The sequence below is a fragment of the Anopheles merus genome, chromosome 2R (genome assembly GCF_017562075.2).
Source record: "Anopheles merus strain MAF chromosome 2R, AmerM5.1, whole genome shotgun sequence".
In the NCBI taxonomy this organism is placed as follows: domain Eukaryota; kingdom Metazoa; phylum Arthropoda; class Insecta; order Diptera; family Culicidae; genus Anopheles; species Anopheles merus.
Genome location: NC_054082.1, coordinates 17,738,308 through 17,765,466, shown reverse-complemented (window position 1 = coordinate 17,765,466; position 27,159 = coordinate 17,738,308). Strand labels below are relative to the sequence as shown.

Here is a 27,159-nt window from a genome sequence, read left to right as displayed (position 1 = left end):
GTGGAGGGCGTTGGTAGTACATTGCAATTGTTTAAAATGCGACCAGCGTATCCAAAGCGTCACCAACCATCCATCAATTCGGAAATTGGTCACCATCTTTATCCCTCCCGCCATCGTTCATCGAAGGTGAAGCGTGCAAAAATCTAACATGGCTTTAATGGCACATTTCACACACCCGCGAAAGGGATCGAAACGTATCTCGTACTTTTTGTATCACCAACCTCCCACCCCCACCTGATCCAATGGAGTGCTTTGTTTTGGTTTAGCTTCGATTTGGCTAAATGTGCCCCAGCTCCGCCTTAATGGTTTTACCCTGCCTATCTGCCTGTCAAGCTTTGCCTCCCGTATCTGCCGCGACCAGAGATGGGTTTGTGCAATTAATAAACTCCCAAAACGACCCAAACGAAGATTATGGTGGCCCCGGGGATGAAGGTTGCTGCTTCCTTTGCCGGCTTCGAGCAGATCGTTAATCGATTTTGCACTCTCCACACTCTTTTGCGCATTGTGGTAAGGCCATCCCTGTTTGGCGTCACCGGTAGAAGGATAAACAAACTATTCAATTTTAAACAGAACCCCCCATTTCACATACTGCGCATTCCCTCGTACGGTGCGATAGGCGAGTGGGGTTTGGAAAACATTTCCTTGCTCATCCGCCGTGTGTCGTGTGGGACGAACCGTGATCGAGGCGCTGGCCCCATCGTTTACCACACCGCATATCCACGACCCTTCATTCACCGTCGATCGACCGGACCGGGAAGTTTCGGTCGGTAACGTTGTCAAGCGTGCCTCGATTAGAAATTGAATGCCATTCACCGGCAGTGGGCGTCGCTCTGCTGGCCGTGGCCGGCGTATACCGTTGATACGTTTGAAAAATGCAGATAAGGGTGCAGCTTTCTCCTATTCAAAATAGACGCGCTTTGCAGTGCGGGATGGTTATGAATAAAAAATAAAAAAAAAGGTTCATAAATTAAAGGTCGCTTTTGTAAAATAAAATTTGTGTCGTTTGGATGGACCGGTAGAAATGGATTATGAAATGAGTATAAATCCTAGGTTGTAAGGCAATAGCGAACGGAATGATTGAAGTATTGAATTTCGATTTCTTTCTCTAGCTAACTCTCTAGAGACTCTCTCTCTTGCTCTCGCACACGGTTTTTTTTATTTTATTTTCTTGTCCTTATACATATTTTATTTTAATGTTTGTGATAGTTACATTATTAGTATTATTATATTATAACATTTAATATATAATTGTATAGCATTTTTCTATGATTGTATGGCATTTACACCATGGTAACGCAACACACTGTATGATTGACTGTGTGTCTGTCTGCTTGGCCGAGTCGGCTGGAACGATCTTGCTGCCAAAGCGAAACATTTTCCAAAGCTTCGATCAGTTTTTACAATTGCTTTAAAACACTCACATCAAACCGTCAATGTAAAACTAAATAGAGGTATGCCGAGAGCACACAAAAAAAAACAAAGCACATGAATTTATTGTACTACAAAGTACAAAAACTTTACATACATGCTACAGAGCAGTGTTGATGCACCGTGCGTGGCAGATTTTGCCTGGAAATTCCCCATCCCCGGGTGGGGTACGCTCGAAAAACAAAATCGAAACACACAAAACGCGTAAAAAGTTGCGTGGGAACAGCGCGGGGAACCGAGCGCAGCCGGTTGTCGCGCAAAAGGTGTGTCCGATGGAAAAACGACCCACCATAACGAGAAGTGGCTGATCTTCGGCCGCCTCAAGGTCATAAGGACCGGCAGGCGAGAAAAAAAAGAAGAAGAAGCAAAACAAAAATTAATTTAAAGAAAAAACCCACACACACACACACACACACACACACACACACACACACACACACACACACACACACACACACACACACACACACACACACAAGACCGACTGCCCGAAATGGCCGAACGAGGAAAAGCACAGCGCACCGCTAGGCCCACATTCAGGTCAAGGATAAGCACCAGTCCCCACGTGATCGAGCGTCTCGTTTTTGCGACGCTCGCCAAAGCTTTTACTTCCCATGCTTCCACCTTTCCCCCGGTTCCACCCTATCTGTCGCCTTACCTTACCCTTCCCTGTTCAGCCGTGCAGTCGCTTCATTCCCGTTTAACCACTTTCCACTCCGCGTCTTCTGCGCCCCTTTCTTCTGAAACCGTTTTGGAGCAGGAGGGGGTTAAATTTTGCAGACACACTTTAGTGCCGGGCCGGGGCTGCAAGATCGTTCCGGCCCGGCCCGGCCAGGCAGACAGACACACAGTCAATCATACAGTGTGTTGCGTAACCATGGTGTGTGTGTGTGTGTCGTTCGCACATGCCGTACATTACTGTCGCGATGTTTACGGATTCGCTACTTTCTTTCCTTTTTATGCTGTTGTTGCTATTGCTGTGAGCTTTGCGTGTGCGCTTGTTTTTTTTTCTTCTTTCTTTCTTTTTCTTTGATCGCTTTCGCAGCCCCCGCAGGCCATGCATTTTGCTGCCAGATGTGTGAGGGGTTGCGTCCTGCGAGGGGATGACGCGAGCCTGACAACATGGCACGGTACAGCTCTAGTGGGGCGTGCCACAATGTGTCTAATTTGTGAGTGAGACGTTTGTGGATACGGTCGGCGTACGTTTTGTACACATGAAGTGATCTCTAGCGCATTGTGTATGTTTGGGTCAGGGTGAGTTTTAAAACTGTGTGACTCAATTTTTACGCCCGACCTAGTGACGAGCTCGACCGGATCGCAGCAGCTTCGGGTTTCTTCCTTCCATTCCAACGCTTCACCTTCGCGCGCAGCATCCGTGCGGAGGTGTCCTTTTGTGTATCTATGTGCGGGCTGCCAAATTTCAAGGTAATGCTAAAATATGTTTTTGAAACATGACACCATGACTCATCATCACACGCTAACGAGGAAGCTGCCTAGCACAGCGGTTTGGAAGGTTGACTCTATCGTAAACAGATTAAAATAACCGAAATAACCTTCACACCGGCTTGGATGTGTTTAATTTTATATTCAGTGTACTCGCATCCAATTTGAACATCGTGCAATTACACTCTTGACACCACTTTAAGAGATCTGACGTAGTACAGTTGAGCGCTGTAGCTAAAAGTATTTAAATTTTGTTTCATATTTTAAAGATCATTTATTCCAATGCAACACAGGAAGGAATCGGGTATTCAATCCTTGATTGCAGCTGTGTCAGTCACAAAGAATCGATAATAAATAACATGTTTTATGAGTAGGTCCATGCCTAACACATACGCAGTGAAGCTTGTCCTTTAATCGTCGCTCGTCCTTGCAAAGCGCCTGAAGGTATGCAATATTATTAGCGTAAGGTTATTTTGTACCAGTTTTGGTGGAATCACATACTTAAACATTGTAAACCATATTGAATGGTAAACAAACGACCAAAACATGTAGAGAAATGAATAGCAGGAAGTACAATATCCCTTTTACCCTAATAAAAAAATCCTGATGAAGGGTAAAGTTCGTTACTGCTACAGCAAGTTTTACAAAAAAATACATCTCTTTCCAAGCAAACATGATATAGCGGCGGATTTCGCACTGCAAAAGCATTAAAATGTATTTTTTCCAAAACAAACCACAGATACTCTTTACTTTCCATTCTCGTTAACGTGTACCAACGACATGCTAACCTTCAATTGCCGAGTGAATGGAACTGCGACCAAAAGTGCTCCACGTTCTAGGGGAACCGGGTCCGTTGGTAGTATCAGAAGCTAAGTGCAAACTTGAATACACCAACCTCCACTTCCTCTCCCGGGGTGTAAACTTCTGACGCGCGCGCACAAGTCCCAGCAACGCTCGCCAGCTTCCAGCGTTGTTAAAAGTGCACCACCGTGCACCACACTCACACACACACACGTACAAGCGCATGGTTGTGCGAAACTTTTGCAGAAGAATTAATCAAGCCCGAATCGCTGCACACGCGAAGGGCGATCGGTGCAGCGTTCGAACGTACCAGAGTGCATTAACCCGCATCCGCAGTGGGAAGGGACCTTGAGACAAGGTCAACAGAGCGGGTGCGCTTGATGCCAGCGGCACACGAAAGCTCACGCACCAGCAAACACACATATGTGCCTTTCCCGCTTGTCAAAATGTGCCAACACAGCCCACGGCGATTTCCCATGGGATGGTGGTGCGTTCTTCCGGTTGTTTTTTTTTTGGCAATATTGTGTTTGTGTGCATAGTTTTAGAACACAATTATGCACATATTGTAGCCAAGCGTTAGTATTTGCGCCTGCAGAGAAACGGTTGAACCATGCTGTGCTTTATAACGCACGAGCTACGGCTCCTGATGGATGGTAGATGGGTGGATGATGGCAAGGAAAACAAAAATGAAAACGAAAAACAAAAACCACAAACATGTTTTGACGTGATTCAAGCTTTTATCGCTACTCGAGAGGACCTGGCAACTCGCGAACGATGTCAGGATGGTTTCCATTTTTATCGTTATCCTTCCAGCGTTCCAGCGTTTTCTGATTTATTTTCTTTTTTTTTTATTGCTCCTCCTGACAGGCATTCATATTTGCAGCGGGCAGCGATGCAAACAATCTTTCCCACGGCCAAATTCGCCATGCCATTCTTCGGCCTTTCCTTTCATTCCCTCCCGGGTGTCAACCATCGGAAAGTGCATAGTTGGTGTTTTGTCATTGCTTGAGCGCCCGTAGCACCGAAAGCTTTGGGCGGGTTTGTTTCATTTTTGCACGTGTTCGTTCGTTTTATCACAAAGCGGTCGGGCTCACAAATGTCACCCGCTCCGTGTGGCCCTATTCCAAACGGCAGCAATGGCAACACGGTGTTCACAATTCAAAGGCGACTCTCCAGTCGGCCACTAGGTCAGCCGGCTTGCGATGGTGGGCTTGACGGGTACGGCTCGGGGGGGGCGGATTTTTAGAACGAGCCGAGAAAAACGCTTTAGAACAGCGATCAACAGAGACCAACAAACTGTGATGCTGTAATAAATGTATAGGCCTTTTTTTTTTTAAAGCATTTTAACGTTGGCAAGCACGGAGCCTGATGCACTCGATCCTGGAAGCTTTAAGTGCATTTAGTTCCTTTGCAGTTTTCCCCATTGCTGTATGCAAAGCATGTAGAAGTTTTCCTCTTCCCTTTAATGTGTATTTCCTGCGAGCACAGTGTTCACAGTCGGTAGCTTCTCACACTTCCGGTTACGAATTTCCACACACGTTTTTCAATTTCCCCGGCCAATTCCCATGGCAGTGGGGAGGATGAGTGATTTGCAGCAATTGTGCCATGATTTGCATGAATCAAGGTTATACCTACACGCACACACGCACACACTGGTTGCGCCACCTGAAGATACTATTCCCCGGTGTGTAGTGCTAGGGAGATATTGATGTTTTGTTGTTGTTGTTGTTGCTCCCCGCGTGAAACATTTGCGTCGTTGTAATTTTTCATTCACCGCATGTAACAGATTGCGTTTCGAGTGAGTCGTGGGGAACAACATCTCCAGAGAGGAGAATTTGCTTTTACTGCTTTTTATCTGGGAAAAATGGTGCTGAAATGTTTGCATTTTTTTCCGAATGTGTGACATCAAAAGTGAGTCCTTAAAACATAAGATTGGACTTAGAGCTTTTAAAACGGTGTAAGAAACACGAAGACTCAGGCCGAATTGGGGAGGCAGTGCATTAGTTGACGGTGTCAAGTTCGATATTAAGCGCTATGCTATCTTAGAAAGGTCGTATCTTCGGACAGCTAATCTGGAGAAACATTGTGCAGAGTAATCGTGCCTTCTGCGGTATTCATCCTCTACTGAGAGTAAAGAAGGCAAAGGATGACCCACGAGCTGTATGGCGACCGGAGCATCCCGATGGAAAATTGCATATTTGAAGTCCAAATCATTACGACACTTCGCTTCGTTTCACGATTTGAATCATCTCCTGAATGTTGAATAGACGACCATTGGAGAATTCGAATGTTTTAGTTTTGCTACTCTGTGCTCGTTGCAATCTACTGGAGAGCTTTCCAAACTAAAAATAAAAGCTACCAATCGATCAACTTGCGTCCTTATTGTTCGCAAAAAGATAGAGTTTATATGGATTCATTTTCACCCCTAACTATACACCTTAACTCATAGTGATTTATTCAAGCCCTATTTACTACACCATTCACCTTTCGTTTGTGACTGTTCAGTTGCAAATGAGCAGCAAAAGTAAGCGAAGAAATTGCCGTATGAACATCGATTAAACTAGCCACTACTAGTTCAACAAACCACGAACTCAATTACTGCTTTCGATTGGATCTACGGCCAATGACGTTGGCTGTAACAAACGAAACAAACAAATGACCCACGCGGGCCATTGCACTCCTACGTTCGTTCAAGGGTTTGCTTTCGTCGATCTAACTAGGCGACAGTATCGCTACAACCAGTGAGCTCACTTACTAGAACATTCGCTGGGCAGAGAGGAAGCAACGTTATGGTTTTTTGGTCGTCTGTACACGCCTGGGACAACTGTTCGCCCAGATGCACGATCCACCGATGGCGCGCCGTACGTAGTTCTTCTTGCAGAAGCAGCCCGCTACGCAGACGTTGGTACAGTCGGCATTAGGCTCCGGTTTGGTGCAGGTTGGCTCGGCGCAGGGTCCACAGCAGACGAACTCCTCGTTCTTGCCGCATGCTGCAGTAAGCGTGTGTACAAAAATGAAAGAAGCGTTAAACGCGTGGCTTTAGAAGCGACAACGACCCTTTAATTTAAACACTTACTTCGCTTCTCCAGGCAGGGATCGGATGATAGAAGACTGAACGATCGTTTCGCTAAAGCGTACGGACACAGTGTGAAAAGCAGCAGCAGCAGCAGTACAGTGATTTCGTATCTCATCGTGTGCAACACGCTCGACAGCAGCGGGAAAATTGATGACCTTTTTTTAGCGCCACATCGGTGTGTTGGGCGCCAACCCGGTAGAACAGTTGTGCAAATAGAAGGAAATGTATCGTGCAAAATGGTGTGGAGGTACATACAAATACTTCCCCGAAAAAATATGTCATTGCCGTGAAAGCGTTGCGTTGTTTGGATGACGAGAAGGCACAGCATAGGGAAAATGTCAGACAGGACGTGTTAGTGCCAATAGTCGAATGCATTCCCGATGGCTGCTCTTCAGTGAAAACGAATTATTTCTTTCCGTTTTGCAAAGCTACTGTACATCTCGAAGCTAGAGGGGAAAAAAACAACACTCAAAAAAGAACGGTAATTTTAAAAATGGTTGCTATGGAATGCGTCGCCCGAAGCGCTGTCGTTTGCGCAATCACTTGTCAGACGCAGTGGAATGTCAAAAGCTTCTTTTTTTTCCTGCTAAAAGTACACGCAATCGAAAAAAAAAGGAAAACCCCAACAAAAGCTCTTTTCATGCATTTGATTTGCTTCACCCAAATTAATTGCACCTCAACGCCGTCAAAGCGATGGGGGCATGCGAAAAGAAATAAAAAAAAACCGAGATCAAGATAAGCATTCTCGATCGGGCGCCACGGTCCACCGTCCAAGAGGCTGACCTGAAATTCATTAAAAAAATAAAACACACATCTCAGGCCGGCTAATTGCATGCACCGAGCGGGTCAACCGTTCGTGAAAACCGTTTCTTGGTCAAGAGGAAAGTGGTACAGCGTAGCAAGCAGCCAGGGCCCAGCCCCGGCCCGATTGCATTGCGCGCGAGGATCATGAATTACGGCGTATGACCGCGATCGTGTTATGCAACGGTTTCGGGTGTTTGTGCCCACCGGTTGCCGCACATCCCGCTTGTCCACCTGCTGCCACCATGTGCCGGTACCGGCTGGTTTGCGCTACATGGCGCAACCCAATCGGCAATGTTTGCTTCTTCCCTTCTCGGCTTCTCGGCGACGTTTGCGTCAATGCGCCAGTGAAAGCGTTTTGTTTGTCCGCTGAAAAGCTCGCAGCTAATGGCAATTCGTTTAGCATGGTTTGGTGAAATGAACTTGAGCATGTTTGTGTTTGAAACGAGCCGGCAATGGGATGAGTTTATTCATTTTAAAATTACAATGAAGTAGATGCATCTGATTCCTTTCAAAACGCGTCCAAACGCGTTGAATGCTCTGTTGCAATCGCTATAAGTATTGTGAATTAAAATAATAGCTAAGAGCTGTGGAGGACGTAGCGTGTAGTGGCAAAAAATATTCTTATTATAGCGTCGATAGTTGATTTTTTGTGAGTGTGTATTTGCCCCTTAGCAAGTCTTCTGCACTTGACAAGGTTTAGGGAACGTTGGAGTGTTTCCTCTTTAGCGCAGCGTAGGGTTTGTAAATCGATAGAGCATCTTAAACGTCTACACATACTGACAGCAAACGAAACACACATTCTTTTTGCCCATGTGTCACTGGACCTAAAAACATGACTATGTTCGTGAATTATAATACAGCAGGCATGGGCATGGCTTATGGATATTATATTATTATTGCAAATCAAGTCGTTTTTGATTGACTTGGAACACTATATTTTTCCTGCTTTATTTTAAGACAAATGCAAATTGATGTTGCTCTTAAGGCTGGATAAAATGCTTTTACCATTCTGATGGTTCGTCACTTATCGTTCGTGCTCTATAGCATCTGTTATTATTTCGATAACCGGATCATTTTATTACCAGATATGTTCAATTAAAATAACCAAAAAACTATCAAAGTAAGCAACAAGCGAGGTGTTTTAGAAGTTAATATAAGTATAAGAACAACTTATAATTAATTAAATTCGACTTTAAATGACGAGCGACATTAGAAATAACTTAAAATTATTTTAAAAAAATCACCAAAAACGTTAAACGCACAACTAAGTATTAGAAAATAATGTGTGCGGGTAAATGGCGTTGTAGCGAAACTCCTTTCGTTGTTCACAACAAATTACATGCATGCATTCAGTAGCGTATTGCTCTTAACGTTTGATAAAAATAGTCAAAAATATATAATTCCACAAACGTTAAACTAACTCAACTGATACTCATCACAACTGCAGTGCTGCAGTGAGCTGCCGTTCAACGACGATACGAATCGCAACGAATTGTTTTCCAGCTGTTCAAAACATTTGTTTTAAATTCGCAGACACGTGAACAAATAGAAACGCTACAAACAGCTTCTGTAGTTGGAATGTAATCACCGATATATTTTGATACTTTGTTCACTGTGATGGAAAGTTGAGTATTTATGTAGTGTCTGCATGTTTGAAATATGTACCATATGGTTTATCCACAATGCTTTCGTTTTGATTTTGCAGAATTCACACAAAAAACAATACTGAAATAATTGAAACCGTGGATCAAGGCATGTGGCGCCGTCATTTACAATACCCCCTTGGAAAAAGTCGAATAAACATTATTGTGATGCGAATGACAACATTGTTTTAATGTTTTTATAACGGCAGAGCAAATAGTAGGGCCACGTACCCTGGTCAACTTTTAAATTAAACCTTCGGTTAAAGCTTTGGCGCAAACGAAATAACCAAATTCTAGGTAAAGCTTTGAAATGTTCCTGCGGTGTTGCGCGTAAATATTGAATCAGCCGTCCCATACTTGCAAAAGCTAGCATTTTCGCACAGCAACGAGGAAAGACGAAAACAATTTTAGCACAAGTTGATTTATTATCACCATTCACTAATAAAAACCTTCAATGCATGTGTTTAAAATTAAGCTGCATACTAGAATACATAGAATTTTATTCAGTTAAAGGTGCTATCTGATATTTATATATTTATTTATTTGTAACAAGAAAATGTGGAATAATAAAACATATGCAATGATACAGCGATTTGTAGGGATTACGATAATTTTGGAACGCTTTATGGGAAGGGAATTCTACGTAGAGGCGTTCCCCAAGAACCAGAACCCAACGAATAGTTTAGTTTATTCTAAAGAACGAACAATCTACTTTCATCCGATCAACTTTCATCGGTTCGTTCATCGGTCATCGGTGTGACCAGGTCGTTCACCAAAAGAATGTCCTACCCGTCGAAATAAATAACATTCTAGTACGCTAGATCGTTCATTTCATTCAATACAAATATTAACGTGCACCGTATGACCAGGTCGCTCACAAAAATAACGCGTTTTTCGTCGAAATCAAGAACGTCCTGGTCTACCAAAGCATTATCATGGCACATCAACTGAAATGTATGAAAGAATCGTGATCCACGTCCAGTTCATCTAATTCTACGCCCAAGCGAATTTCTACGAATTAGCGAATTAGCAAGCTCATTTAGAGACCAATAGCAAAAGCGTGCCGTTCAATTCCCGACTAATAAAGTTTACATCCCTTATTTATGATAACTCTTGAAACCCCTGTCGGAAAGCTCGGATGATTAATAAAAATAAATACAGTAAAATAATACTTCTTGTAATACACTTTTTCAACATTAGAGACACAACACTCTGGCAGTTTTGTAATCTTTTTATGCAACAATTGCACCCTCATTAAACCGATCGAAATGACTGTTCTGAACGGAAGCTGGTATGATTTTGAAGTCATTTTAAAACAATTATTTCGGCTCTCTAACATCCTTGACATAACAATGCGATCTTCGTTCTCATTGCGTTTATCGACACGCACCATAGATTTGCATGATGGCACGATACAACCCTTGCACAAAAAATGATTGCATTGCATCACAATGTGTTGTACACAGTGTAAACAGGAAGGAGTTCGATTTCAATGTTCTGTATGTTATTGTATATGTTCTTCGTATTCTATCATCCCATCTTATGGCACCTTCGCTACATGCTGAGGGTGTGTACAATTTCAATCAATAAGCTGTGGATTAATAACCCTTGCTTGAGCTGAAAGTGTCGCTACCCCGTTACACTGCTGGCAGCCGGGGGCACTGCTTCGGTAGAACGCATGGTCCATTCTTCGTCACCCGTACGTAACCCCGTCGGCACTGGCAGCCGCAGTAGCACGATCGTCGGCACACTTCCGTGGATATTCCGGAGCAGGTTATCTGGTTGCATGTTCCGCACGCTTGCAGTGCCTCATTCCGTCCACATGTAGCTGCGATGCGAAGGGAGAACCGACGACAATAAAACAGATGCAACAGATTACTATTGTAATATTTCGCCTCTCCAACACTCTGCTTCCTACTCACTTATGGGACACTTAGCACCGGGAGCCACCGGAATTAATCCTTTCGAGGGCCGCACGCTGCTGCCGGTCGTGCTATGCCGGGTAACGTATACACCGGTCGTTCCGGGGCGGGTAGCGTTTCGACCGGTTGTTCCGTGCCGGGTAGCGTTTACACCGGTCGGGTAGCGTTTTACGGTGGTTTGAGCAGCACAGATACTGCACCCGGCAGCAACTATCAGAACGATGGTCCAATTCATCTCGGCAGACGGATGCGCTGACGCGATGCTGATGCTGGAGGTGACACAAACGGTTCGGAGCAATGCAGTAACCGTACAGTATCGATTGTCAAACCGAACACAGCGCCCACACGCCCGGAGCAGATTCACACTTCAGCTGAGCAAATCGGTAATCGATGTCTGTTTGCTTTTGGAATGGCGAAATATGTTCCAAAGAGTGTGCGGGTGCGAGGAAGGGAAAAATTCAGCACGTAAGTCTGTCATTTGCAACAGATTTTTACTGAACGAGCTGGACGATCGACTACAGACTTTAATGGAGTTCGTTCTTTAAGCTAGTTGCATGTTCAGCATGCGCAAGTATATTCGAGTGGCGACGAATAGGAATGGCTTTGCCGGACTTTTACATACAAGCAGGCACCAACCTTACCGATGGAGAATAATAGTCGATAGATATTTTAGTTGCAGAACAAACTTTGTGTCAGAGACAAAACCAACTTTATCCAAGGTGCTTTATTGCGACTGGGAAAAAAGCAATTCTGAATTTCTTTGCCGAGCTCACGACCCATCATGGATACGTGTGCGTGTGTGTGTGTCATTGCTTTCCTTGTGTGCTAGAATCAATTCCTCCCTTGGAGGTTCTCCGTGAAGGAACTTAACATTTTTATTCATACCAGTGCATACCATTCTGCCTGGTTTGGAGCCGATGGGGAAGCGTATGCCAAACCCGTGGCCATGAAGGTATTCACGTGAGAAAACTGCAGCTCCCCAAGCGTGCAGCCTTTGATATAGCTGCTATCGACAGTTCATTTACATACCAACGTTGAGCTGAACGTTCAAAACAGAACATTTCACACTGGTGAATCGAAAGAATATCGCATGGTGTTTGAGAAAAATGGTGATTTCTTGCATTTGGTTTGGTTTTAGCTTGCTTTCTTTCCCTTTCTTTTTATCTCCCGCTGTCTTTCTTTCTCACTCACTATTGTTACACAAAATATGTAGATATATTCTTATGCAAAAATGAAGAGAAACGATAACAGTATGTTTTGTCGCAGCTGACACAAAAACTCCCCATTATTTTCACAATGGTGATTAAACCTCTGAAAAGCAAACGTTTGCCTCGAACGTTGGCCTTAAAGTCCGTTCGTTAGTTTTAATACAGAAACCCCAATACCGCACCCTCAATTCAACAAATCAATATCAACAACACCAGTTTCCTTGCAAATTGGTAGAAATAGAAGTTTAGCTGAATGGTGAACCATTTGATGTACCAACGGTTCGAGCAATTTTACCACATTTTGTTCCAGGAAACAGTCTTCATTCAATCATTGGCATGTTCTACGTATTAAACTAGAAAAATGAAGTTTGTAGCCTGTTTGCGCGAAACGTTAGTCTGTTGGGTTGCAATTTCCATACTGAATTGACAGATGCGTTTCACCGTGTTTGGATGTTTGGACAACAGTCTACATGTAACAATCGCACTTCTCAATATTGTATTTTATTTCCTTTGCATGGTTGTAACGAAAAACCACAACTCATTCGTTCTAAGATTTACTATACTGTAACGAAAAATTAAACTAGACTTGAGGGAGCCTTCTTTGTTGTGTGGTCCCGCAACTGTTTAGTTAATTTCTTGTAAAGGTTTGGTCAAACTCCCTCTTTAGCACATTAAACTATTGAGCTAACTATGCTGAACTGCACGATAAAAGACATTCCAATGAACCACATTCCATTGTGTAATAAATTCAATAAATTGCAAAACATTATTTTGAGCAGTTTCTAGCACTTTCAGGTGTGCAAAAATAAAGAAATTTGAAATTGACATACTTTCAACAATTAAACTTTAGCAATTAACATCAATTATCAAAGTTTATATCCAAAAAGCTAGTTGAAATCGTAAAACGCTCCATTAATGGAATAGTTTTTTTTAACACGGTAGCATGATGAACGTACTAAATTTACCGATCCAGAAACAACCGATTATGGTTTTCCATGGAATTTTACATCCCGCACACTTGGCCATGACGCTTGGAAGTAACGAAAAATCAATTACTCTTACCAAACCCGGAATGTGGATTAATGAACCAGAATTTATAACAGCATTCCACGCCGAGCGCTTATTATGCCGGCTTCGCTGACCGAGGACACAGTCGAAGCGGGATGCATTTGCCGAATTCCGTTTCCCGCACGAAACCCTTCGTACAGACGCAGCCGGGCGTACAACCAGCAGCACAGTTAGAATTGCTCGTGTTTGAATGAAGGAAGTAAAACATTAAGCGACGGAAGGAGTATGTCGGAAAAACTATGCAGTGCATACTTGGAGGGCAGCGAGAAGCCTCCAGACAGCCAGCGAACAACAGCGTTTGAATAAACAGTAACAACAACTTCATTTTGATTGATTGAGACTAATCAGTGTCACGTCTGTATGGGTTTTATATTCCAAAAGCTCTTCTCCGGCGTTCACAACAATTAATACGAACGCAAAAAAAAAGAGGTGAAGTAGAAAGTTTTACCGTCATAGTTATTTGTTGAACGTTGTATAGTCGAAGTCGAAGTTCTTGAAAATGGCGTTAATGTGCTGCTGGGAAATTCAATATTTTCTTGCGCTGAATAGCACAATTTCAGCCATATTTCAGCACAAACTACAAGTTCTTTCATTTGCAGCGCATTTGAAAGGCTATCTGGGTCAGATAGATAAAAGTGTGTAGGGAATAGTTATACTATATTTTACAATTACATTACTGTCGACACATCGTTGCCGCTTGCTAATGCACACCCTTTGTTGACGTTTACGGTAGCGGCTTGGTTACACGTCGCACGTGTTCACTGGAACGCAGTTACCGAACTGCGTTTCTCTTACGAATCCCTTTTTGCAGACGCAACCGGGCAGGCAGGACGACAGGCATTTGACGGTCTCCGTGATGCACGCCTTCTGCGGGCAGGGAGCACAGCAGGAATGCACTTCATTCTTGGGACACCGGCCTGCGAATGTAACGAAGAACGTAATCGTGAACGTTGCAGTTCAAATTGAGCCCCCGAGAGCACTACACGTACGATGGACGCAGCGACTCGCCTCTAGGCTGCCGATCAGCAACAGGACGGAAAACACTAGCAAAAGCTTCATTTCTGGGCTGATACTGGAAGTGGATCCGTATCGCTTTTTGTCTACGTTTTATACCCAAAAGCTCATGCCTCAAGCCGTGTGCAACTGAGCAATCGGCGGAAAGCTGTAAAAACGAAATTCTGAGGAATGTTTTGTTTTCCTTCCTACTTTGAGGGTTCCGAGATGTTATGTTTTCTTTCCAGGCCTTTGAAATTGCTCGGCAAGCAAAGAGGTTCAATATTTGTCTAGTATCTGTTGCGATGGGGCACTGTTGCGTTGCTCGACTCGGAAATGTAACATTAAGAATTGGTTGAATTGATAGAAGTAAGCATCAGTAAGCATGAGAAATATGGTTAGGTTCAATTTCGAAGGGCAAATGTTTGTTTTGCCAAAGTAGTTAAAATGTCTTTAGTGTGCAAATTGTAATTTATTGGATCAATGAACATACCAATAGCTTGTCACCGGGCCGATAGTTGAACTCGTCGCCGAAACCAACCAACCGTGGACTTAAGTGTAGCTCTCGGTTGAGGGCCAATGTCAATCGGTCGAGTCGTGAGGAAATGAGCAAACCCTTGGGACATCATGGCTATAATCAGGGGTTTACTTCCATCGGTGAAAGCAAGACGCAGGTATTGGTGTAGTAGAAGTGCATTATTATACCTGAATAATTTTAGGTAAGACCTAAGTAGCATCGACGTTTTATTAAGTAGGATTCGCGAAAATTATGTGACGTTCCGCGATGCCAACACTGAGGCAGTTGGTATTGGGCTTTAGGCTCTACAGTCCAAGCTGCCACGAAACATGATAACCACAACAGATAAAAGTCTTGTTCTTGATGCATGTTGTAGAATAAATATCTTATAATGACAGAAAACAAACTTTTAGATTTTAGAAATATGAAGCCATTTGCTTCTTAGATTATATTATTCTGAATCATTGAAAAATAGGATGCTGAGCCTCATCAGACGCGTTTACACAATTGTGCAAATAGAAAAAGAGCTTAGCGTAACGTTTTTGTAGACTGCTGTAGACATTATTGGTCAAGTTCATTGAGTTCGTCTAGTATTTAGAGGAGTCGACGCGTCTACATTAGATGGTCTAATGGCACCCGAACGCCGCAGTTACAACTACAGCGCTGAACGTACCTAAAGCATAGTGCTTAACGGGTATTAAAAATAATTTGTTCTGGATAGTCGGAAGTTTGCAGCGACAATCACAATAATGAGCGAGAGTTGTTGACCGACACGCAACATAGATTTAGAAAATCATACATGATTGCAATAAATACAATGGTTTGAGGTATAATCTGATTTCGGTTACATTTCTGCTTACGTGTTCTTTGAGGTGTTTTTTTTCAAATTTTTTTTTTCAAGTCAAATTGTTTTAATCATTTCATATTACGCAGAGTAAACACAGTAAATGATGGCAGTTTCCAAGTTAACTGACGGCGTTTAAAATAATTTAAAGCATGCAGTAATTGTAGTTTAAGCTTTTGTTCTTAATCTTTGTGCTGAAAATATTTTTAATTTGACGTTACTTCAACTGATTAATCGACTAGACGCTTTTGATGAATAATTATTCAAAGCCAATCGGTGTGTTCTACCGCTTCCTTTTTCATTGCCTAACGGATCAGTAGCTGTACAGATACAATCCGGTGCAGTTCGTTTGAAGTGACGGTATTGTTGGTTGTTTGGACAGTTGCAGAAACATTACATCAGAAATTCTGTTCGCCATTAAAATGTACTTTTCCCCGTGTGCCTTCCTTACCCTCGTTCGCCTGTGACACTTGTGTCAGATTCCAATTAAAACTGTGACCGACGTTTTTAAATCGCATCTGTTTTCTCTAATATTCCTATTTTTTCTTCTATTGCTTCCAGCCAGCCATCATCCAGCACCGAACGCCATGACACTGCGGATCCTGCTGCTGGCGGGACTGCTGGCCGCATCCTGCTGCTCCGGGGCCGACATTCTCATGATCACGATGGGCGGTACCAAATCGCACAAGATCCCGTTTTTGGAACTGGCCAAGGGTCTCATCCCACGGTAAGCAGTCTAACGAACAGCGCGGCAGTGGTTCTGATTGTTACCGGGCGTATGTTCGTCCGTTATAGACAGAATTTAGCCGATTCCTCTTCCCACACGGGCCGGAATTGGATTAGCAGGATCAGGTGCACTGGTCGCGGGCGCTTTGTACCCCATGGACACGTGCTGTCACTGGTGGAATTAAGTATCGTCACTCGGTGCATTGTGGGATGCGTTTTTATTTTGTTGTTGTTTTGGCAGCACCCTTTACATGCGGAACAACCTGACAATCGGCCAAAGAGTCATGGCTAATTGAAAAGCTGCCAGTTAGCGGGATGGATCATGCTAACGATCGATGTATGAGAAGCACAACAATACACGCACACAAAAAAACTACCCTGCTTCACGCTCACAGCTTCGTTATCGTGCATCGTTTAATCCTGACCCTGATTTTACAGTCACACGTAAAAAAAAAACAAGTAATTGCATAATCCCAGCACCAGGAAACTAAGTCACGTTTATAAAGCCAAAAAAAAACCAATCCGAGAGGGAAAAATCCTGCATGCACCGTGTGGCAAGCTTACTGGATTCCACGAACGTGTAGCTCACCGTTAGGAGAGTTTTCAATTAGCATACGATTTTCGAACGTTTGGATACAACGGATAAAGCTGTTGTTGTTTCGACCTTTCCCTGGCCGTGGTGATACAATTTTAAAGGCAAAAATGAGTTGTGTAAATATTACACGCATGTGGGGGATGGTTGCTGTAAATGCAAAATTATCGATTAAAGAGTTCCGATGAAATCACACCTATAATTGTGGGATGGAATGAGATATTGCAGTGCAATATAGTTGGTTTGTCACACTTAAAATGGAGTAGTTTGTTCATAAAAAATGGCCTAAATAATTTAAGATGATTAAATCAATTGTGTATAAAATGTTTAAACAAAAAAGAAAAACAAGTAATAGAATAACACATTGTATCAGATCTTTCAGAACTCAGAACTTTCAACGTTTTATGGATTATAAAATGTCAAAACCTCCTTCAACGTTGTCACTTAAAGCTGTAATTTTCTGTCAAGCAAGAGAAGCAAGATTAAGAAAATCTAGTACAAACTAATATTGAAACAAAGAAGCCCTTCATCTTCAACTTTGAAAATTCATATTTTCTCACAAATAATACAGGCCCGATTATGTTTACATTCTAATTAAAACTAACCAAATTCCAATAACAACCACCCCGCAAAGATTATGTTGCGAGCGTGTTTCACGGGTTCTTGTAATAAGGCAGCAATATTTTAAGCGTTGGTTAAATAGAAAGGGTTCGATCGGTGAAAATAGATTAAATCTTCCATTTGCGTCATCGGAGCAGATTTCTTCCCTCGAAATCAATGCCGTGTCGTGTCGTGCAAAATTAACATTACACTGCTGGGATTCATTTTTCAGCAAGCGGCATTTCCTTGCGTTTCACACAACGCAAAACACCAAAACAGAAATCCGCAACCTTTGGAGTGCAATATTTTTGGCAGCAAATGGCTGAATTTAGCTACTACGCTGTTATCACAGTCGATCGGTAGCCACAAATATACGGTCCAAGTAAATAGCTTGAGGTTAATTATTCGCATAAACATATTCCGTAACTTCCTACCCATGTTTCCGCGAGCGCTTCATGTCAAGCGATCGTAGCTCGTGCTCGGGCAAAATGTTCTGTTTTTAATCCACATTTACGTTCTTTTCTTTCCCATTTCCTCACAGCGGTCATAATATAACGTTTCTGAACGGGTTTCCGGCCGACTTTACGCTGCACGGTCTACAGGAGGTCACACCGTCCGGGCTGGTTGAGTACATCCGCAACTATACGAACTGGGATCTGCTCGGTGCACGGATGCGTGGTGATATGCCGCTGTCCTTGTGGGATGTGTTCCGATTTTCCTGGCAGGTAAGTGCTTGTGCAGTAAGGGTGGATTGTCTGAATGTATATGGTAGTATCTTTACAAGCTACAAAAAAAAACACACACACATTGAAACATTTGTGGGCAACCTCATTTCTATTCTAATCAACCAGGGGGAAAAATCCAGAAAGTTTACACAAGTTGTCTGTAAAGGTTGTCTGCTTGTTCAAGCTGTTTCGGGGCAATTGGGCAAGCAAAGAGATAGTTGAAAGTTTTTGTGGAGATTTTAGATTCGTTTCAAGCCTGCAGTATTAGTTCGTACTTCCCATGATAGACATTGTTTCACATGGGGTTTGATGGCTTCAAAAAAATGGAAGCAAATGTAATTGTGAAGCGAATGGCAAACGAACTGTATGTGCTGCTGAGTGGCTTTAAGTTGTTCCAGCCATCAGCCAATAACCTCCACGTTTAATGCTCAGCATGGACTTCCTTTTCATCTTTTACCGCCGCTGCTAAAAGCTCTGCTCCAGTAGTGATGGCACAGCTTCTTCGGTATACATTTGCCATTCGCGTACTGGCGGACGAATCCCTGCAGACAGTAGCATCCCTTGGTACATTTCGTGGTGCACTTGCGCTGCTTTTCAAAGCACACTTCCTGGCATTTGCCGCAGCACCGCCACTCCTCGTACTGCCCTTTGCAGGGTTCTGTCAAATTGGAGCGTAAATGTGCAGTAAGAAGTTAAAACCAAATCGACAGGATTGTAGCGTGAACTGGCCTACCTGCAGGACAAATAACTTCCTCCGACTCTACGCTGGACGTTTCGTTCGAGTTGTCTGCCAATGCTGCGCCAGCAGCCAGGAGCAGCACCGCTCCCAGCAGTACAAAGAATTTCATGGCAAGTTTTTGCACACTACCCAATGTTTTTGACAACTGAAACAAATTACCAATCTTCTGGGGAATGGTACGTGCGTCTTTATAGTCCCTTTTTTTTGAGTGGCTGTGACCCTGTCTCGGGTGCGCTCAGCTGTTCAAACCAAAAGCGAAGACGCCCAGACCCGGACCTGTCTGCACGTACGAACACGTCTCGCTGCCCTGATGATGAATGTGGGTCAGCTATTGAACACGCAAAGAAAATGTGTTTCAAGCACGCCGGGAACGCCGGGACTCCATATTGGATGACACATTATATTTATTAGCGAAAGTGTGATTTATTCCTCCAGCAAGTCCTCATAGTCGGAAAGAATTGGCAGCAGTGGCCGCTGGCAGAACAGCTTGGGAATGCAGCGACCGCCGGGATACTCTCGGACAAAGCCGCTGGCACAGTAACACTCGGCGTAGCATCGTCCGCCACAGTCCAGCACGGTACCGTAGCAGTTCAGCTGATAGCAGGGTCCACAGCATTTGAACACCTCGTCGGGAGGACATTCCTCTGGAATGCAAAAAGAAGGTGACGAAATGAAGCGTGTGTCAATGTGTTTGCTAAGTAGCAATTGTAACGGGAGGCACTATACGCAATGATACTCACTTGTAGGAATGCAACGCTGCTCGGGTTGTTCACGCACGGCTGAACTTTCGGTACCATCATAGCTTTGTTTGAGTGCATCTTGTGCGTGTTGAGCAGCCGTGCTGGAAACTAGTAACGCTGCGAGCAATGGAACACAGCAATGTAGTGTGAGCTTCATCTCGCTGGGATGCCGATTCACGGGTGCAACTTCACAGCTTTACCACACAACGCGCTGCTGCGATAACGAGAACGGTCGCGCATCACCTCTCGAGTGCGCTGGGGTCGCCCTTCTATTTATTGAATCCCAGCATAATGTATTCTGGGAAACTATTGCACAAGCTGCACTGTGGGGTGTGTGTTGAGATGTAGTTTGATGAAGCGATTTCTCAACGCCCTTGTGTATGTTTGCAGTATGGTATGGTGTCGTATGGGAGGTATGGTTGAGAGTTCGAGAGTTTTCATTGACTTCGGAACGATTCGAAGAATTCCAGCTACATTCTTCTGAAATAAGTCGATGCGGGCAAAGCAAGTGAGACGTAAGACAAGAATGCTATTCCTTTGATTAACCCAAAGAATTTCACTGTAATATTTGCCATCTTTGTTACGAGGATCATTATTTTCATTATCACCATCGTCACCATCGTATGACGACACGTTATGACAACACGCACCTTTGAAGGAGAATACTTCTTCTATAGGTCAGAATATGAATAGATCCTCAGTATATTCAGTCCAAGACTGTAACTCCCAACTTCAAGACCTGGGCAAGGTTCTACCTTCTCCTACCGTAATACTCTGCGTTGCTTTATCCAAGCTTTGGTCAAACTATTGAATGTAATTACAGTATTACAGTATCGTAATATTTCTATGCAAAGTATCATTTGGCCAAATATTGGGCATTATATCAACAATATTAATGACTGATCTAAATTCTTATTTTAAATTATTATTCGTTTTATTTAAAACAATTTTGTAGATAGGATTATGCAATGATAATGATATCTAGACTTGTAACTAATCGTGTTAAGCTAGCACAAACTTGACACAGCGAGCGTCATAAAAAAAGATAATAATGCATTGAGATAATTGAGATTAAATAAATAAACAATGCATTGAGATTTTTGACACAGCCAAAGAGCTCCCACCGCCTGAATTGCGGTGCTACCTTAGCTTTAATAATCTATTCAACTCTAACTAACCGTCTCATAAGGATAATGGTGACGATGGCTGTTATTGGACAAGAGGTTGAGAAAATGATTATCACACACGCACGCCCATAACCCTGAGCACCATCATAGACCGTCGGCCAACCGGTCCCTATAACGCACCCGTTCATCATCGTCACAAGCATCCATCGTTAAGTGAATACCGAAGGATAACTCCACCAAAAAAAAAAAAAAGCGTTCGAAACCTGAAGCCGGCGAAAAGTTAGATCCGAGGGATTTGCAAACAACTCCGTCCGCTCGTACGAAGGGTTAAGGCCATCGTTGGTAGGATGGCCCACTACGTCTGACCAGAGTTACTATGTTACGAGATTCGTTTTTTTGCCACCTTTTTGTTGTTGTTGTTTTGTTGTGTCTCGATTTCATCCTGCTCCACTGTGCGCTGTAGTGTTCTGGCCACGTGAGTTCAATTCGTACAAAGTGGATCTTGAACACGGCGATTTTCACTCTACAAAACATTGTTTCATAAAGGCTCGTTAGTGTAGAGCGCGTGTGGCAGCGTGCTTCGTTAGGTGTACTGCTTTTTGTTGGTCCTTTTACCCCGTCTGCTAAGCCATGTTTGGATTTAGATTTAGCCGTGGGTTTAAGGGTGTTAGCATACAGCATTCAGAAGGGTGCCACTTTTGATTTCTTCACATGCTGGGTGTGAAAAAATATCATATTTTGACGTCAGAACGGTGAAGTTGGTATCGATTGCACCTTATATAAGGACGGGGAAATCAATTGCCTAGTGACGATTGTTAGAGTGTTGCAGTCTTTATATCATCCTTTATTTCGCTTTTCTTCTCCTTCCCCACTTACAGATCTGCGACGCAACGCTAGAGGACAAGGAAACGATGGACCTGCTGGGGCGTAAGTTTGACCTCATGATCTTGGACGGCGCGTTCCCGGAATGTGCCCTCGGGCTGGTGTACCGGCTCGGCGTACCGTTCATGTACATCAACACGGTCGGCTTCTACACCGGCACGCTGGCTTTGGCGGGCAATCCCGTACCGTACTCGACGACGCCCGCCTTCTATCGCCCGGTGACGGACGACATGAGCTTCTTCGAGCGCCTGTCCAACGCGTTCTACACGCTGGTGGGCGACGTAGTGTACACCGTAAGTAGAGCCGCTGCTATTGATTTCAAATACGCAAGGGCCGCGTAGTTTCATCACCAGCAAAACAGTATAACATTTCTCAGAACCACCATTACGGTGGACCATTTTGTAATACACACATTATTCGATCATTCGCTGTCCGTTTAGCGCCGGCCTATCGCCATTCTAAAAGGGCTCACCCTTTCACGTTCAACGCCGTCTAGGGGTGGGGAGCGATTTTGCTTCACCTCGCCGAGTAAATGGGCTTTCGGGCGTACTGGGTAGTTTAGTGCGGGCCCGCGAAATGAAACGCTTCAGGTTTCACGGGTCAGTGGCAGGATAATTACTTCACTAATTATTCCCGATCGACATCGATTGGTGCGTTAATGGATCGGCTTTCCAAGCGCACGGTACTTACCAATTAGGTGCTGGTTAGCGGTGTCCGAGGGAGGGAAGGGGTGAGGGGGGATATATAATATTTACTCCAAAACAGGCAAGAAGGTTGGAAAGCGGCAAAGGGAATTTTAGATAATAACGCGGCCCACGCTGGGCGAATGATTTGGACAATAGATAGAAGGGTAAAATGAGGTAATCGTTAGTTAGAATATTTAATCCATCCAATATACATAGCGCAACACAAAGCCTAGCATAACCTGAGTCTTTCAACTGAACACGACGATGTACAAAAATCGAAGGATTACTGCTCATTAATGACAATGCGGTGCGTGTGTGTGTGTGGTTCGGCTTTGGTATTAGTTCGCTACTTTTCACCGCATCAATCGGCACTCCGGTTTGTCTGTTTGACTTTTGATCTATGAAAGTTTGGAGTTTGAGTTGGAGCTGATGGCATATTACCAGTAGCCGAACCGGGTGCGGGAAAGGTACTGCGGCAAAGCCGAGCTTAGCAAACTGATGATTCCTTTTAAAATGCCTCTATTTAGCTAGAATTTAACCGTGCCGTGCGTAACGCCGAAAAAGGGAGCTATGCGCCCTTGAATGTGATGTCGTGGCCGTGTTTTTCAACGTACTGTACCGGTTGCCAAGTGGGCAACACTACCTCCACACATGGTCACGAGTACTAGGCTTGGGGCTCGTTTCAGCCGACCTCTCAAACACACTGCGTAAGCATTTCTTGCTAGTCTTGGTCTAGTTTTAGTGAGGCTGGCTTGGAAATGCATCCCCTGCCAATTACCATTTGGCTCGTCCTCTCCGTCACGGTGGACCGTCTAAATGACACAAACACACACACACACGCACTCGATCACCGTGACACGTTGCATGTTTAAGCTCGTTGCCGCCAGGGTTTCGTTCTGCCCGGCGGGTGCAAAAACGCACACAAAAAGTCCGACCGGTTCGGCCTGTGTCAAGGTGAGGAAAATCGTCCCCAACCTGCCCCGCCATTGGCAAGGTCCGCCCACTGCACTGCCAAAGCTGTCCACTGAATGCCATCTCACAGAAAAGGGGCGATTACACAGAATTAATTTTCGTATCATCTTTCACACTTTTTCGCGCGCGCGCGCGTGGCTTTCGGTGGAAAAATATGGATTCCGGCTGGTAGCGGCAAACCGCGAAGAAACATAAAACCTTGCAAACGCACCCGTAGCGGCATCCTTGCCGCCTTGCATTCTCGGGTAGTAACACAATATTAAACAATTATCCTTTCGTGTGCTATCTCCATTCCATCTGCAGCCCTCGATGCTCTACCTGCAGCACATGGTGCGGCGCCATCTCGGCTCGGACGTGCCGAACATCTGGAACCTGTCCCGCAACGTGAGCTTCATCCTGCAGAATGGGCAGGCGAGCGTTACCTACCCCCGGCCGCTCCTGCCGAACGTGGCAGAAATCGCCTGCATCCACTGCAAACCGGCCGCCCCGCTGCCCAAGGATCTGGAGGACTTCATTGCCGGGGCGGGCGAGTCGGGTTTTATCTACGTATCGATGGGCTCGTCGGTGAAGGCGGCCAACATGCCGGACCATCTGCGCCAGCTGCTGGTGCAGGCGTTTGCCCGCCTCCCCTACCGGGTGCTGTGGAAGTACGAGGCGAGCCCCGCGCTGCTAACGGATCTGCCGGCGAACGTTAAGATTGGCCGGTGGTTGCCGCAGCAGGACATCCTCGGCCACCGGAAGCTGCGTGCGTTCGTAACGCACGGTGGGCTGCTCAGCATGTTCGAAACGGTGTACCACGGTGTGCCGGTCGTGACCATGCCCGTGTTCTGCGACCATGATGCGAACGCGGCAAAGGCCGTCGCCGACGGGTACGCCCTGAAGCTCGACCTGGAAACGATCACGAGCGAACGGTTGGTGCGTGCCATCCACAAGGTGATCCACGACCCAACGTACCGCCGGGAGGCCAAGTAAGTGAAGGAAGAGCCGGCCGTGTGCTGGCAACGAGATAATGATGATGCGTTAAACATTCCCCTTTTTTGTTGCTCTCTCTCTCTCTTAACACTCCTAGACGACGGCAGGTTCTGCTGAAAGACCAAAGATCGACACCGCTCGAGACGGCCATCTACTGGACGGAGTACGTGATTCGTCACAACGGCGCATACCATTTGCAGTCGCCGGCACGAAACTTAAAGTGAGTGGCAAGACTAGTCACAAAAACAAACCTAATGATGATCCAAATGTGTGCAAAGTAGAACTAATGCTTCCGTTTTTTTGCTATTCCTTTTAATTGCAGCTTCCTTCAGTACTACTGTCTGGATCAGGTGCTATTCTTGATCGGTGTCGTTTACCTGCTGCGAGCATTGACCCGTCTGTATCTGAACCCACGAATAGTGCAGCTGGGCAAGGAGAAACTTCACTGAGAATAGGGCCCAGGAATGGGAATAGAATGTGCGAAAAGAGCAAAGGGAAGATGGAAGGACCACGTAACTAACTTATTACGCAAGCAGTGTTTGAACGTGTGCAAAATGGGTAGAGCGCACCTTATTTTAACAAAAGGGGGTTTAACAAAGAAATGACTAGACAGCGAGTGTACAGTAAGTTCGTTTTTATTCGGGGATGGTGCATTTAGAACCAAGTGAACAACAACAAAGTATTGCGTAACATAGAGGGTAACACGATATCAGTAGAACTGTTTCTGAGGCGCCTCCTTTTCGGCGCAAACTTGTTATTCGGTTTTCGTAAACGTTTTTTTTTTTTGTGCAATAATTTAAACATGGGGGCAGTTAGACGATCCAAATCCGATGCAGCTCTCGAATTAATAAATGTGATATGTTTATTTTTGTTTTGCTAGAGCCGGTTCAACCGTCCGATTCGATCGCCCGACGAACCCTGTTAGAAGTGCAACTGACAAACCAATACCAGAACCAGAACCACAGTGTGAATAGTTGTAAGTTGTGATAAGTTGGTGTGAAGGATGAATGAAGTATTACCAAGGAAAAGTTTAAAATCCATCTGCATGTTAGTATTGTAAAGGCAGGATGTTACAGGATGTTGTAAACGTACAGCAATAGAACGTGCGTATTTATTGGTATGGGGATTATTGTAACTCGCAACGTAATCGTAAGTTGAGGCTGTTTGCGCTAAGCTCTGCGTTGTTGGGTGGGGGAAAAAAGCAGACGACACCAAGCAGCTTGTGAAGCTAATGCCCCGAGCGGAAACACGCTGCTGTGGCTGCAACTGTCAACGGTAGCAAACATCTTGTAAATTGTATTATTGATCACCTCCATGTAAATACATTAACACGTAAAGCGGAGTGGTTCGCTTTAATAAATTATTGTGACGAAAAACAAACTGGGAAAAGAAGAAGTGTTTGTGTTTGTTTTTGGTATGCGTAAAACTAGACATTGGAGTTGAAAATGCATATCACAGACAACAAACAGTGAAACCATATTAAGAAAGAACTCTACGAATTGTATAACTATTCTCGCTTAAACAATTATTATTAGTATTATTATTATTATTATTATTATTATTATTATTATTATTATTATTATTATTATTGTTGTTGTTGTTGAATATTGAGAACTTAAAACGTGCTCTAGAATTGAGCCGTGGAAAAACTAATAAATGTAAAAGTTAATAACGAAATATAATTTATTTTGCTACAACATATTAAGTTTTATTTAAAAAAAAAAGGATGTTTGCTTTTATTTGTCACTTTTTACCTTATTTCTAATCGAGATGAACCAGTTTTTATGCTTATAGGAGTATTGTTTTTTCATTTAAAAAATAGTAACCGGTACGTATCAAACAGACTAGAAGCTAACGCTGCATACAGGGTTTACCTAGCCAATCCGGCATCGTCAAAGCGTTATCGGTCGCCGTAAATACTTTTTCGGGCGACGTAAACCCTCAATTGGGCACTGTCATTTCTATTCGGGCCTTGTGAAGTATGAATCGGGCAAAGTACAGAATGAATTGGGCCTACTTTATATGTTGCTGCTTTCTAGCTGTAAAATAATACTTTTTTGCGAGTAGTTTAACTGATATGTAAGAAAATTCACTATTTTTAAGTTTAAATACATAAAAAATTATTCAAATTCCTTTTTTTAAATTTTTAATCAAACCCGCACAATGCAATTTGGTTTTATATTTTTTTAAAAATATAATATGTTTGGTGATTTAATTAGGTAAACATTTTAAAATAATACATAATAAGTTAAACAACGTGCAAAATACGTATTTTTAAACAACTTGATGGATCAAACACACCGGATCGACCGATTTGACACCTTCAAGAGTAGGACGCTTTCATTCTGTACTTTGCCCGATTCATACTTCACAAGGCCCGAATAGAAATGACAGTGCCCAATTGAGGGTTTACGTCGCCCGAAAAAGTATTTACGGCGGCCGATAACGCTTTGACGATGCCGGATTGGCTAGGTAAACCCTGTAATGCCGACATGCTACAATCCATCATGCACGCTGATTGCATACCTATCAGGCGCATGTCATGCTACAGGCTTTCCATGAAATTGATACAAACACGGAGAAGTCGTTTTCGTTGAACCTGTTTTTTTTAACTTCCTGGGCGGGTTCCGAGTATGTGTAAACATGTAGTA

General features: G+C 43.9%; 5 protein-coding genes across 8 annotated transcripts in view; 1 reads left to right on the top strand and 4 right to left on the bottom strand.

Moving 5' to 3' along the window:
- LOC121589180 (UDP-glucosyltransferase 2) overlaps window positions 1–25,916 on the top strand; it is a 30,140-nt gene extending 4,224 nt beyond the window's left edge. For 3 of the 4 annotated variants that reach the window (XM_041907883.1, XM_041907881.1, XM_041907884.1), the window contains exons 3-8: window positions 16,309–16,474; window positions 18,207–18,390; window positions 21,875–22,171; window positions 23,840–24,504; window positions 24,606–24,728; window positions 24,831–25,916. In XM_041907883.1, coding sequence (XP_041763817.1) covers window positions 16,335–16,474; window positions 18,207–18,390; window positions 21,875–22,171; window positions 23,840–24,504; window positions 24,606–24,728; window positions 24,831–24,957 — 1,536 coding nt within the window. In that variant the 5' untranslated portion in view covers window positions 16,309–16,334 and the 3' untranslated portion in view covers window positions 24,958–25,916. Of the gene's footprint in view, window positions 1–16,081; window positions 16,172–16,308; window positions 16,475–18,206; window positions 18,391–21,874; window positions 22,172–23,839; window positions 24,505–24,605; window positions 24,729–24,830 lie in introns of those variants that run through there. The other variant, XM_041907885.1, reaches the window with a different exon arrangement.
- Window positions 5,955–6,894, bottom strand: LOC121589183 (chymotrypsin inhibitor-like). Its single transcript, XM_041907888.1, has 2 exons — window positions 6,749–6,894; window positions 5,955–6,662 (listed from the first exon to the last, which is right to left on the bottom strand). The coding sequence occupies exons 1-2, from the start codon at window positions 6,861–6,863 to the stop codon at window positions 6,460–6,462; spliced, it is 318 nt and encodes a 105-aa protein (XP_041763822.1). The 5' UTR covers window positions 6,864–6,894; the 3' UTR covers window positions 5,955–6,459.
- LOC121589184 lies at window positions 9,776–14,459 on the bottom strand. The gene is made up of 6 exons (XM_041907889.1): window positions 14,383–14,459; window positions 14,148–14,310; window positions 13,468–13,572; window positions 11,118–11,386; window positions 10,893–11,023; window positions 9,776–10,109 (listed from the first exon to the last, which is right to left on the bottom strand). The coding sequence occupies exons 1-6, from the start codon at window positions 14,450–14,452 to the stop codon at window positions 10,005–10,007; spliced, it is 843 nt and encodes a 280-aa protein (XP_041763823.1). The 5' UTR covers window positions 14,453–14,459; the 3' UTR covers window positions 9,776–10,004.
- LOC121589182 (trypsin inhibitor-like) lies at window positions 18,821–19,288 on the bottom strand. Its single transcript, XM_041907887.1, has 2 exons — window positions 19,124–19,288; window positions 18,821–19,048 (listed from the first exon to the last, which is right to left on the bottom strand). Exons 1-2 carry the CDS (start codon window positions 19,236–19,238, stop codon window positions 18,837–18,839), a joined length of 327 nt encoding a protein of 108 aa, XP_041763821.1. The 5' UTR covers window positions 19,239–19,288; the 3' UTR covers window positions 18,821–18,836.
- LOC121589181 lies at window positions 19,553–20,056 on the bottom strand. Its single transcript, XM_041907886.1, has 2 exons — window positions 19,870–20,056; window positions 19,553–19,773 (listed from the first exon to the last, which is right to left on the bottom strand). Exons 1-2 carry the CDS (start codon window positions 20,024–20,026, stop codon window positions 19,553–19,555), a joined length of 378 nt encoding a protein of 125 aa, XP_041763820.1. The 5' UTR covers window positions 20,027–20,056.
- Window positions 25,917–27,159: the final 1,243 nt, after the last annotated feature.

Coding starts and splice junctions, on each gene's coding strand:
- LOC121589181 (XM_041907886.1), bottom strand. CDS start 20,026: ATGAAGCTCACACTACATTGCTGTGTTCCATTGCTCGCAGCGTTACTA. Junction 19,774..19,869: donor GCAGCGTTGCATTCCTACAA/GTGAGTATCATT, acceptor TTTGCATTCCAG/AGGAATGTCCTCCCGACGAG.
- LOC121589183 (XM_041907888.1), bottom strand. CDS start 6,863: ATGAGATACGAAATCACTGTACTGCTGCTGCTGCTGCTTTTCACACTG. Junction 6,663..6,748: donor TCCCTGCCTGGAGAAGCGAA/GTAAGTGTTTAA, acceptor CGCTTACTGCAG/CATGCGGCAAGAACGAGGAG.
- LOC121589182 (XM_041907887.1), bottom strand. CDS start 19,238: ATGAAATTCTTTGTACTGCTGGGAGCGGTGCTGCTCCTGGCTGCTGGC. Junction 19,049..19,123: donor GGAAGTTATTTGTCCTGCAG/GTAGGCCAGTTC, acceptor CCAATTTGACAG/AACCCTGCAAAGGGCAGTAC.
- LOC121589184 (XM_041907889.1), bottom strand. CDS start 14,452: ATGAAGCTTTTGCTAGTGTTTTCCGTCCTGTTGCTGATCGGCAGCCTA. Junction 13,573..14,147: donor AACTGCGTTCCAGTGAACAC/GTGCGACGTGTA, acceptor TTCAAACACGAG/CAATTCTAACTGTGCTGCTG. Junction 11,024..11,117: donor CGGTGCTAAGTGTCCCATAA/GTGAGTAGGAAG, acceptor TTCGCATCGCAG/CTACATGTGGACGGAATGAG.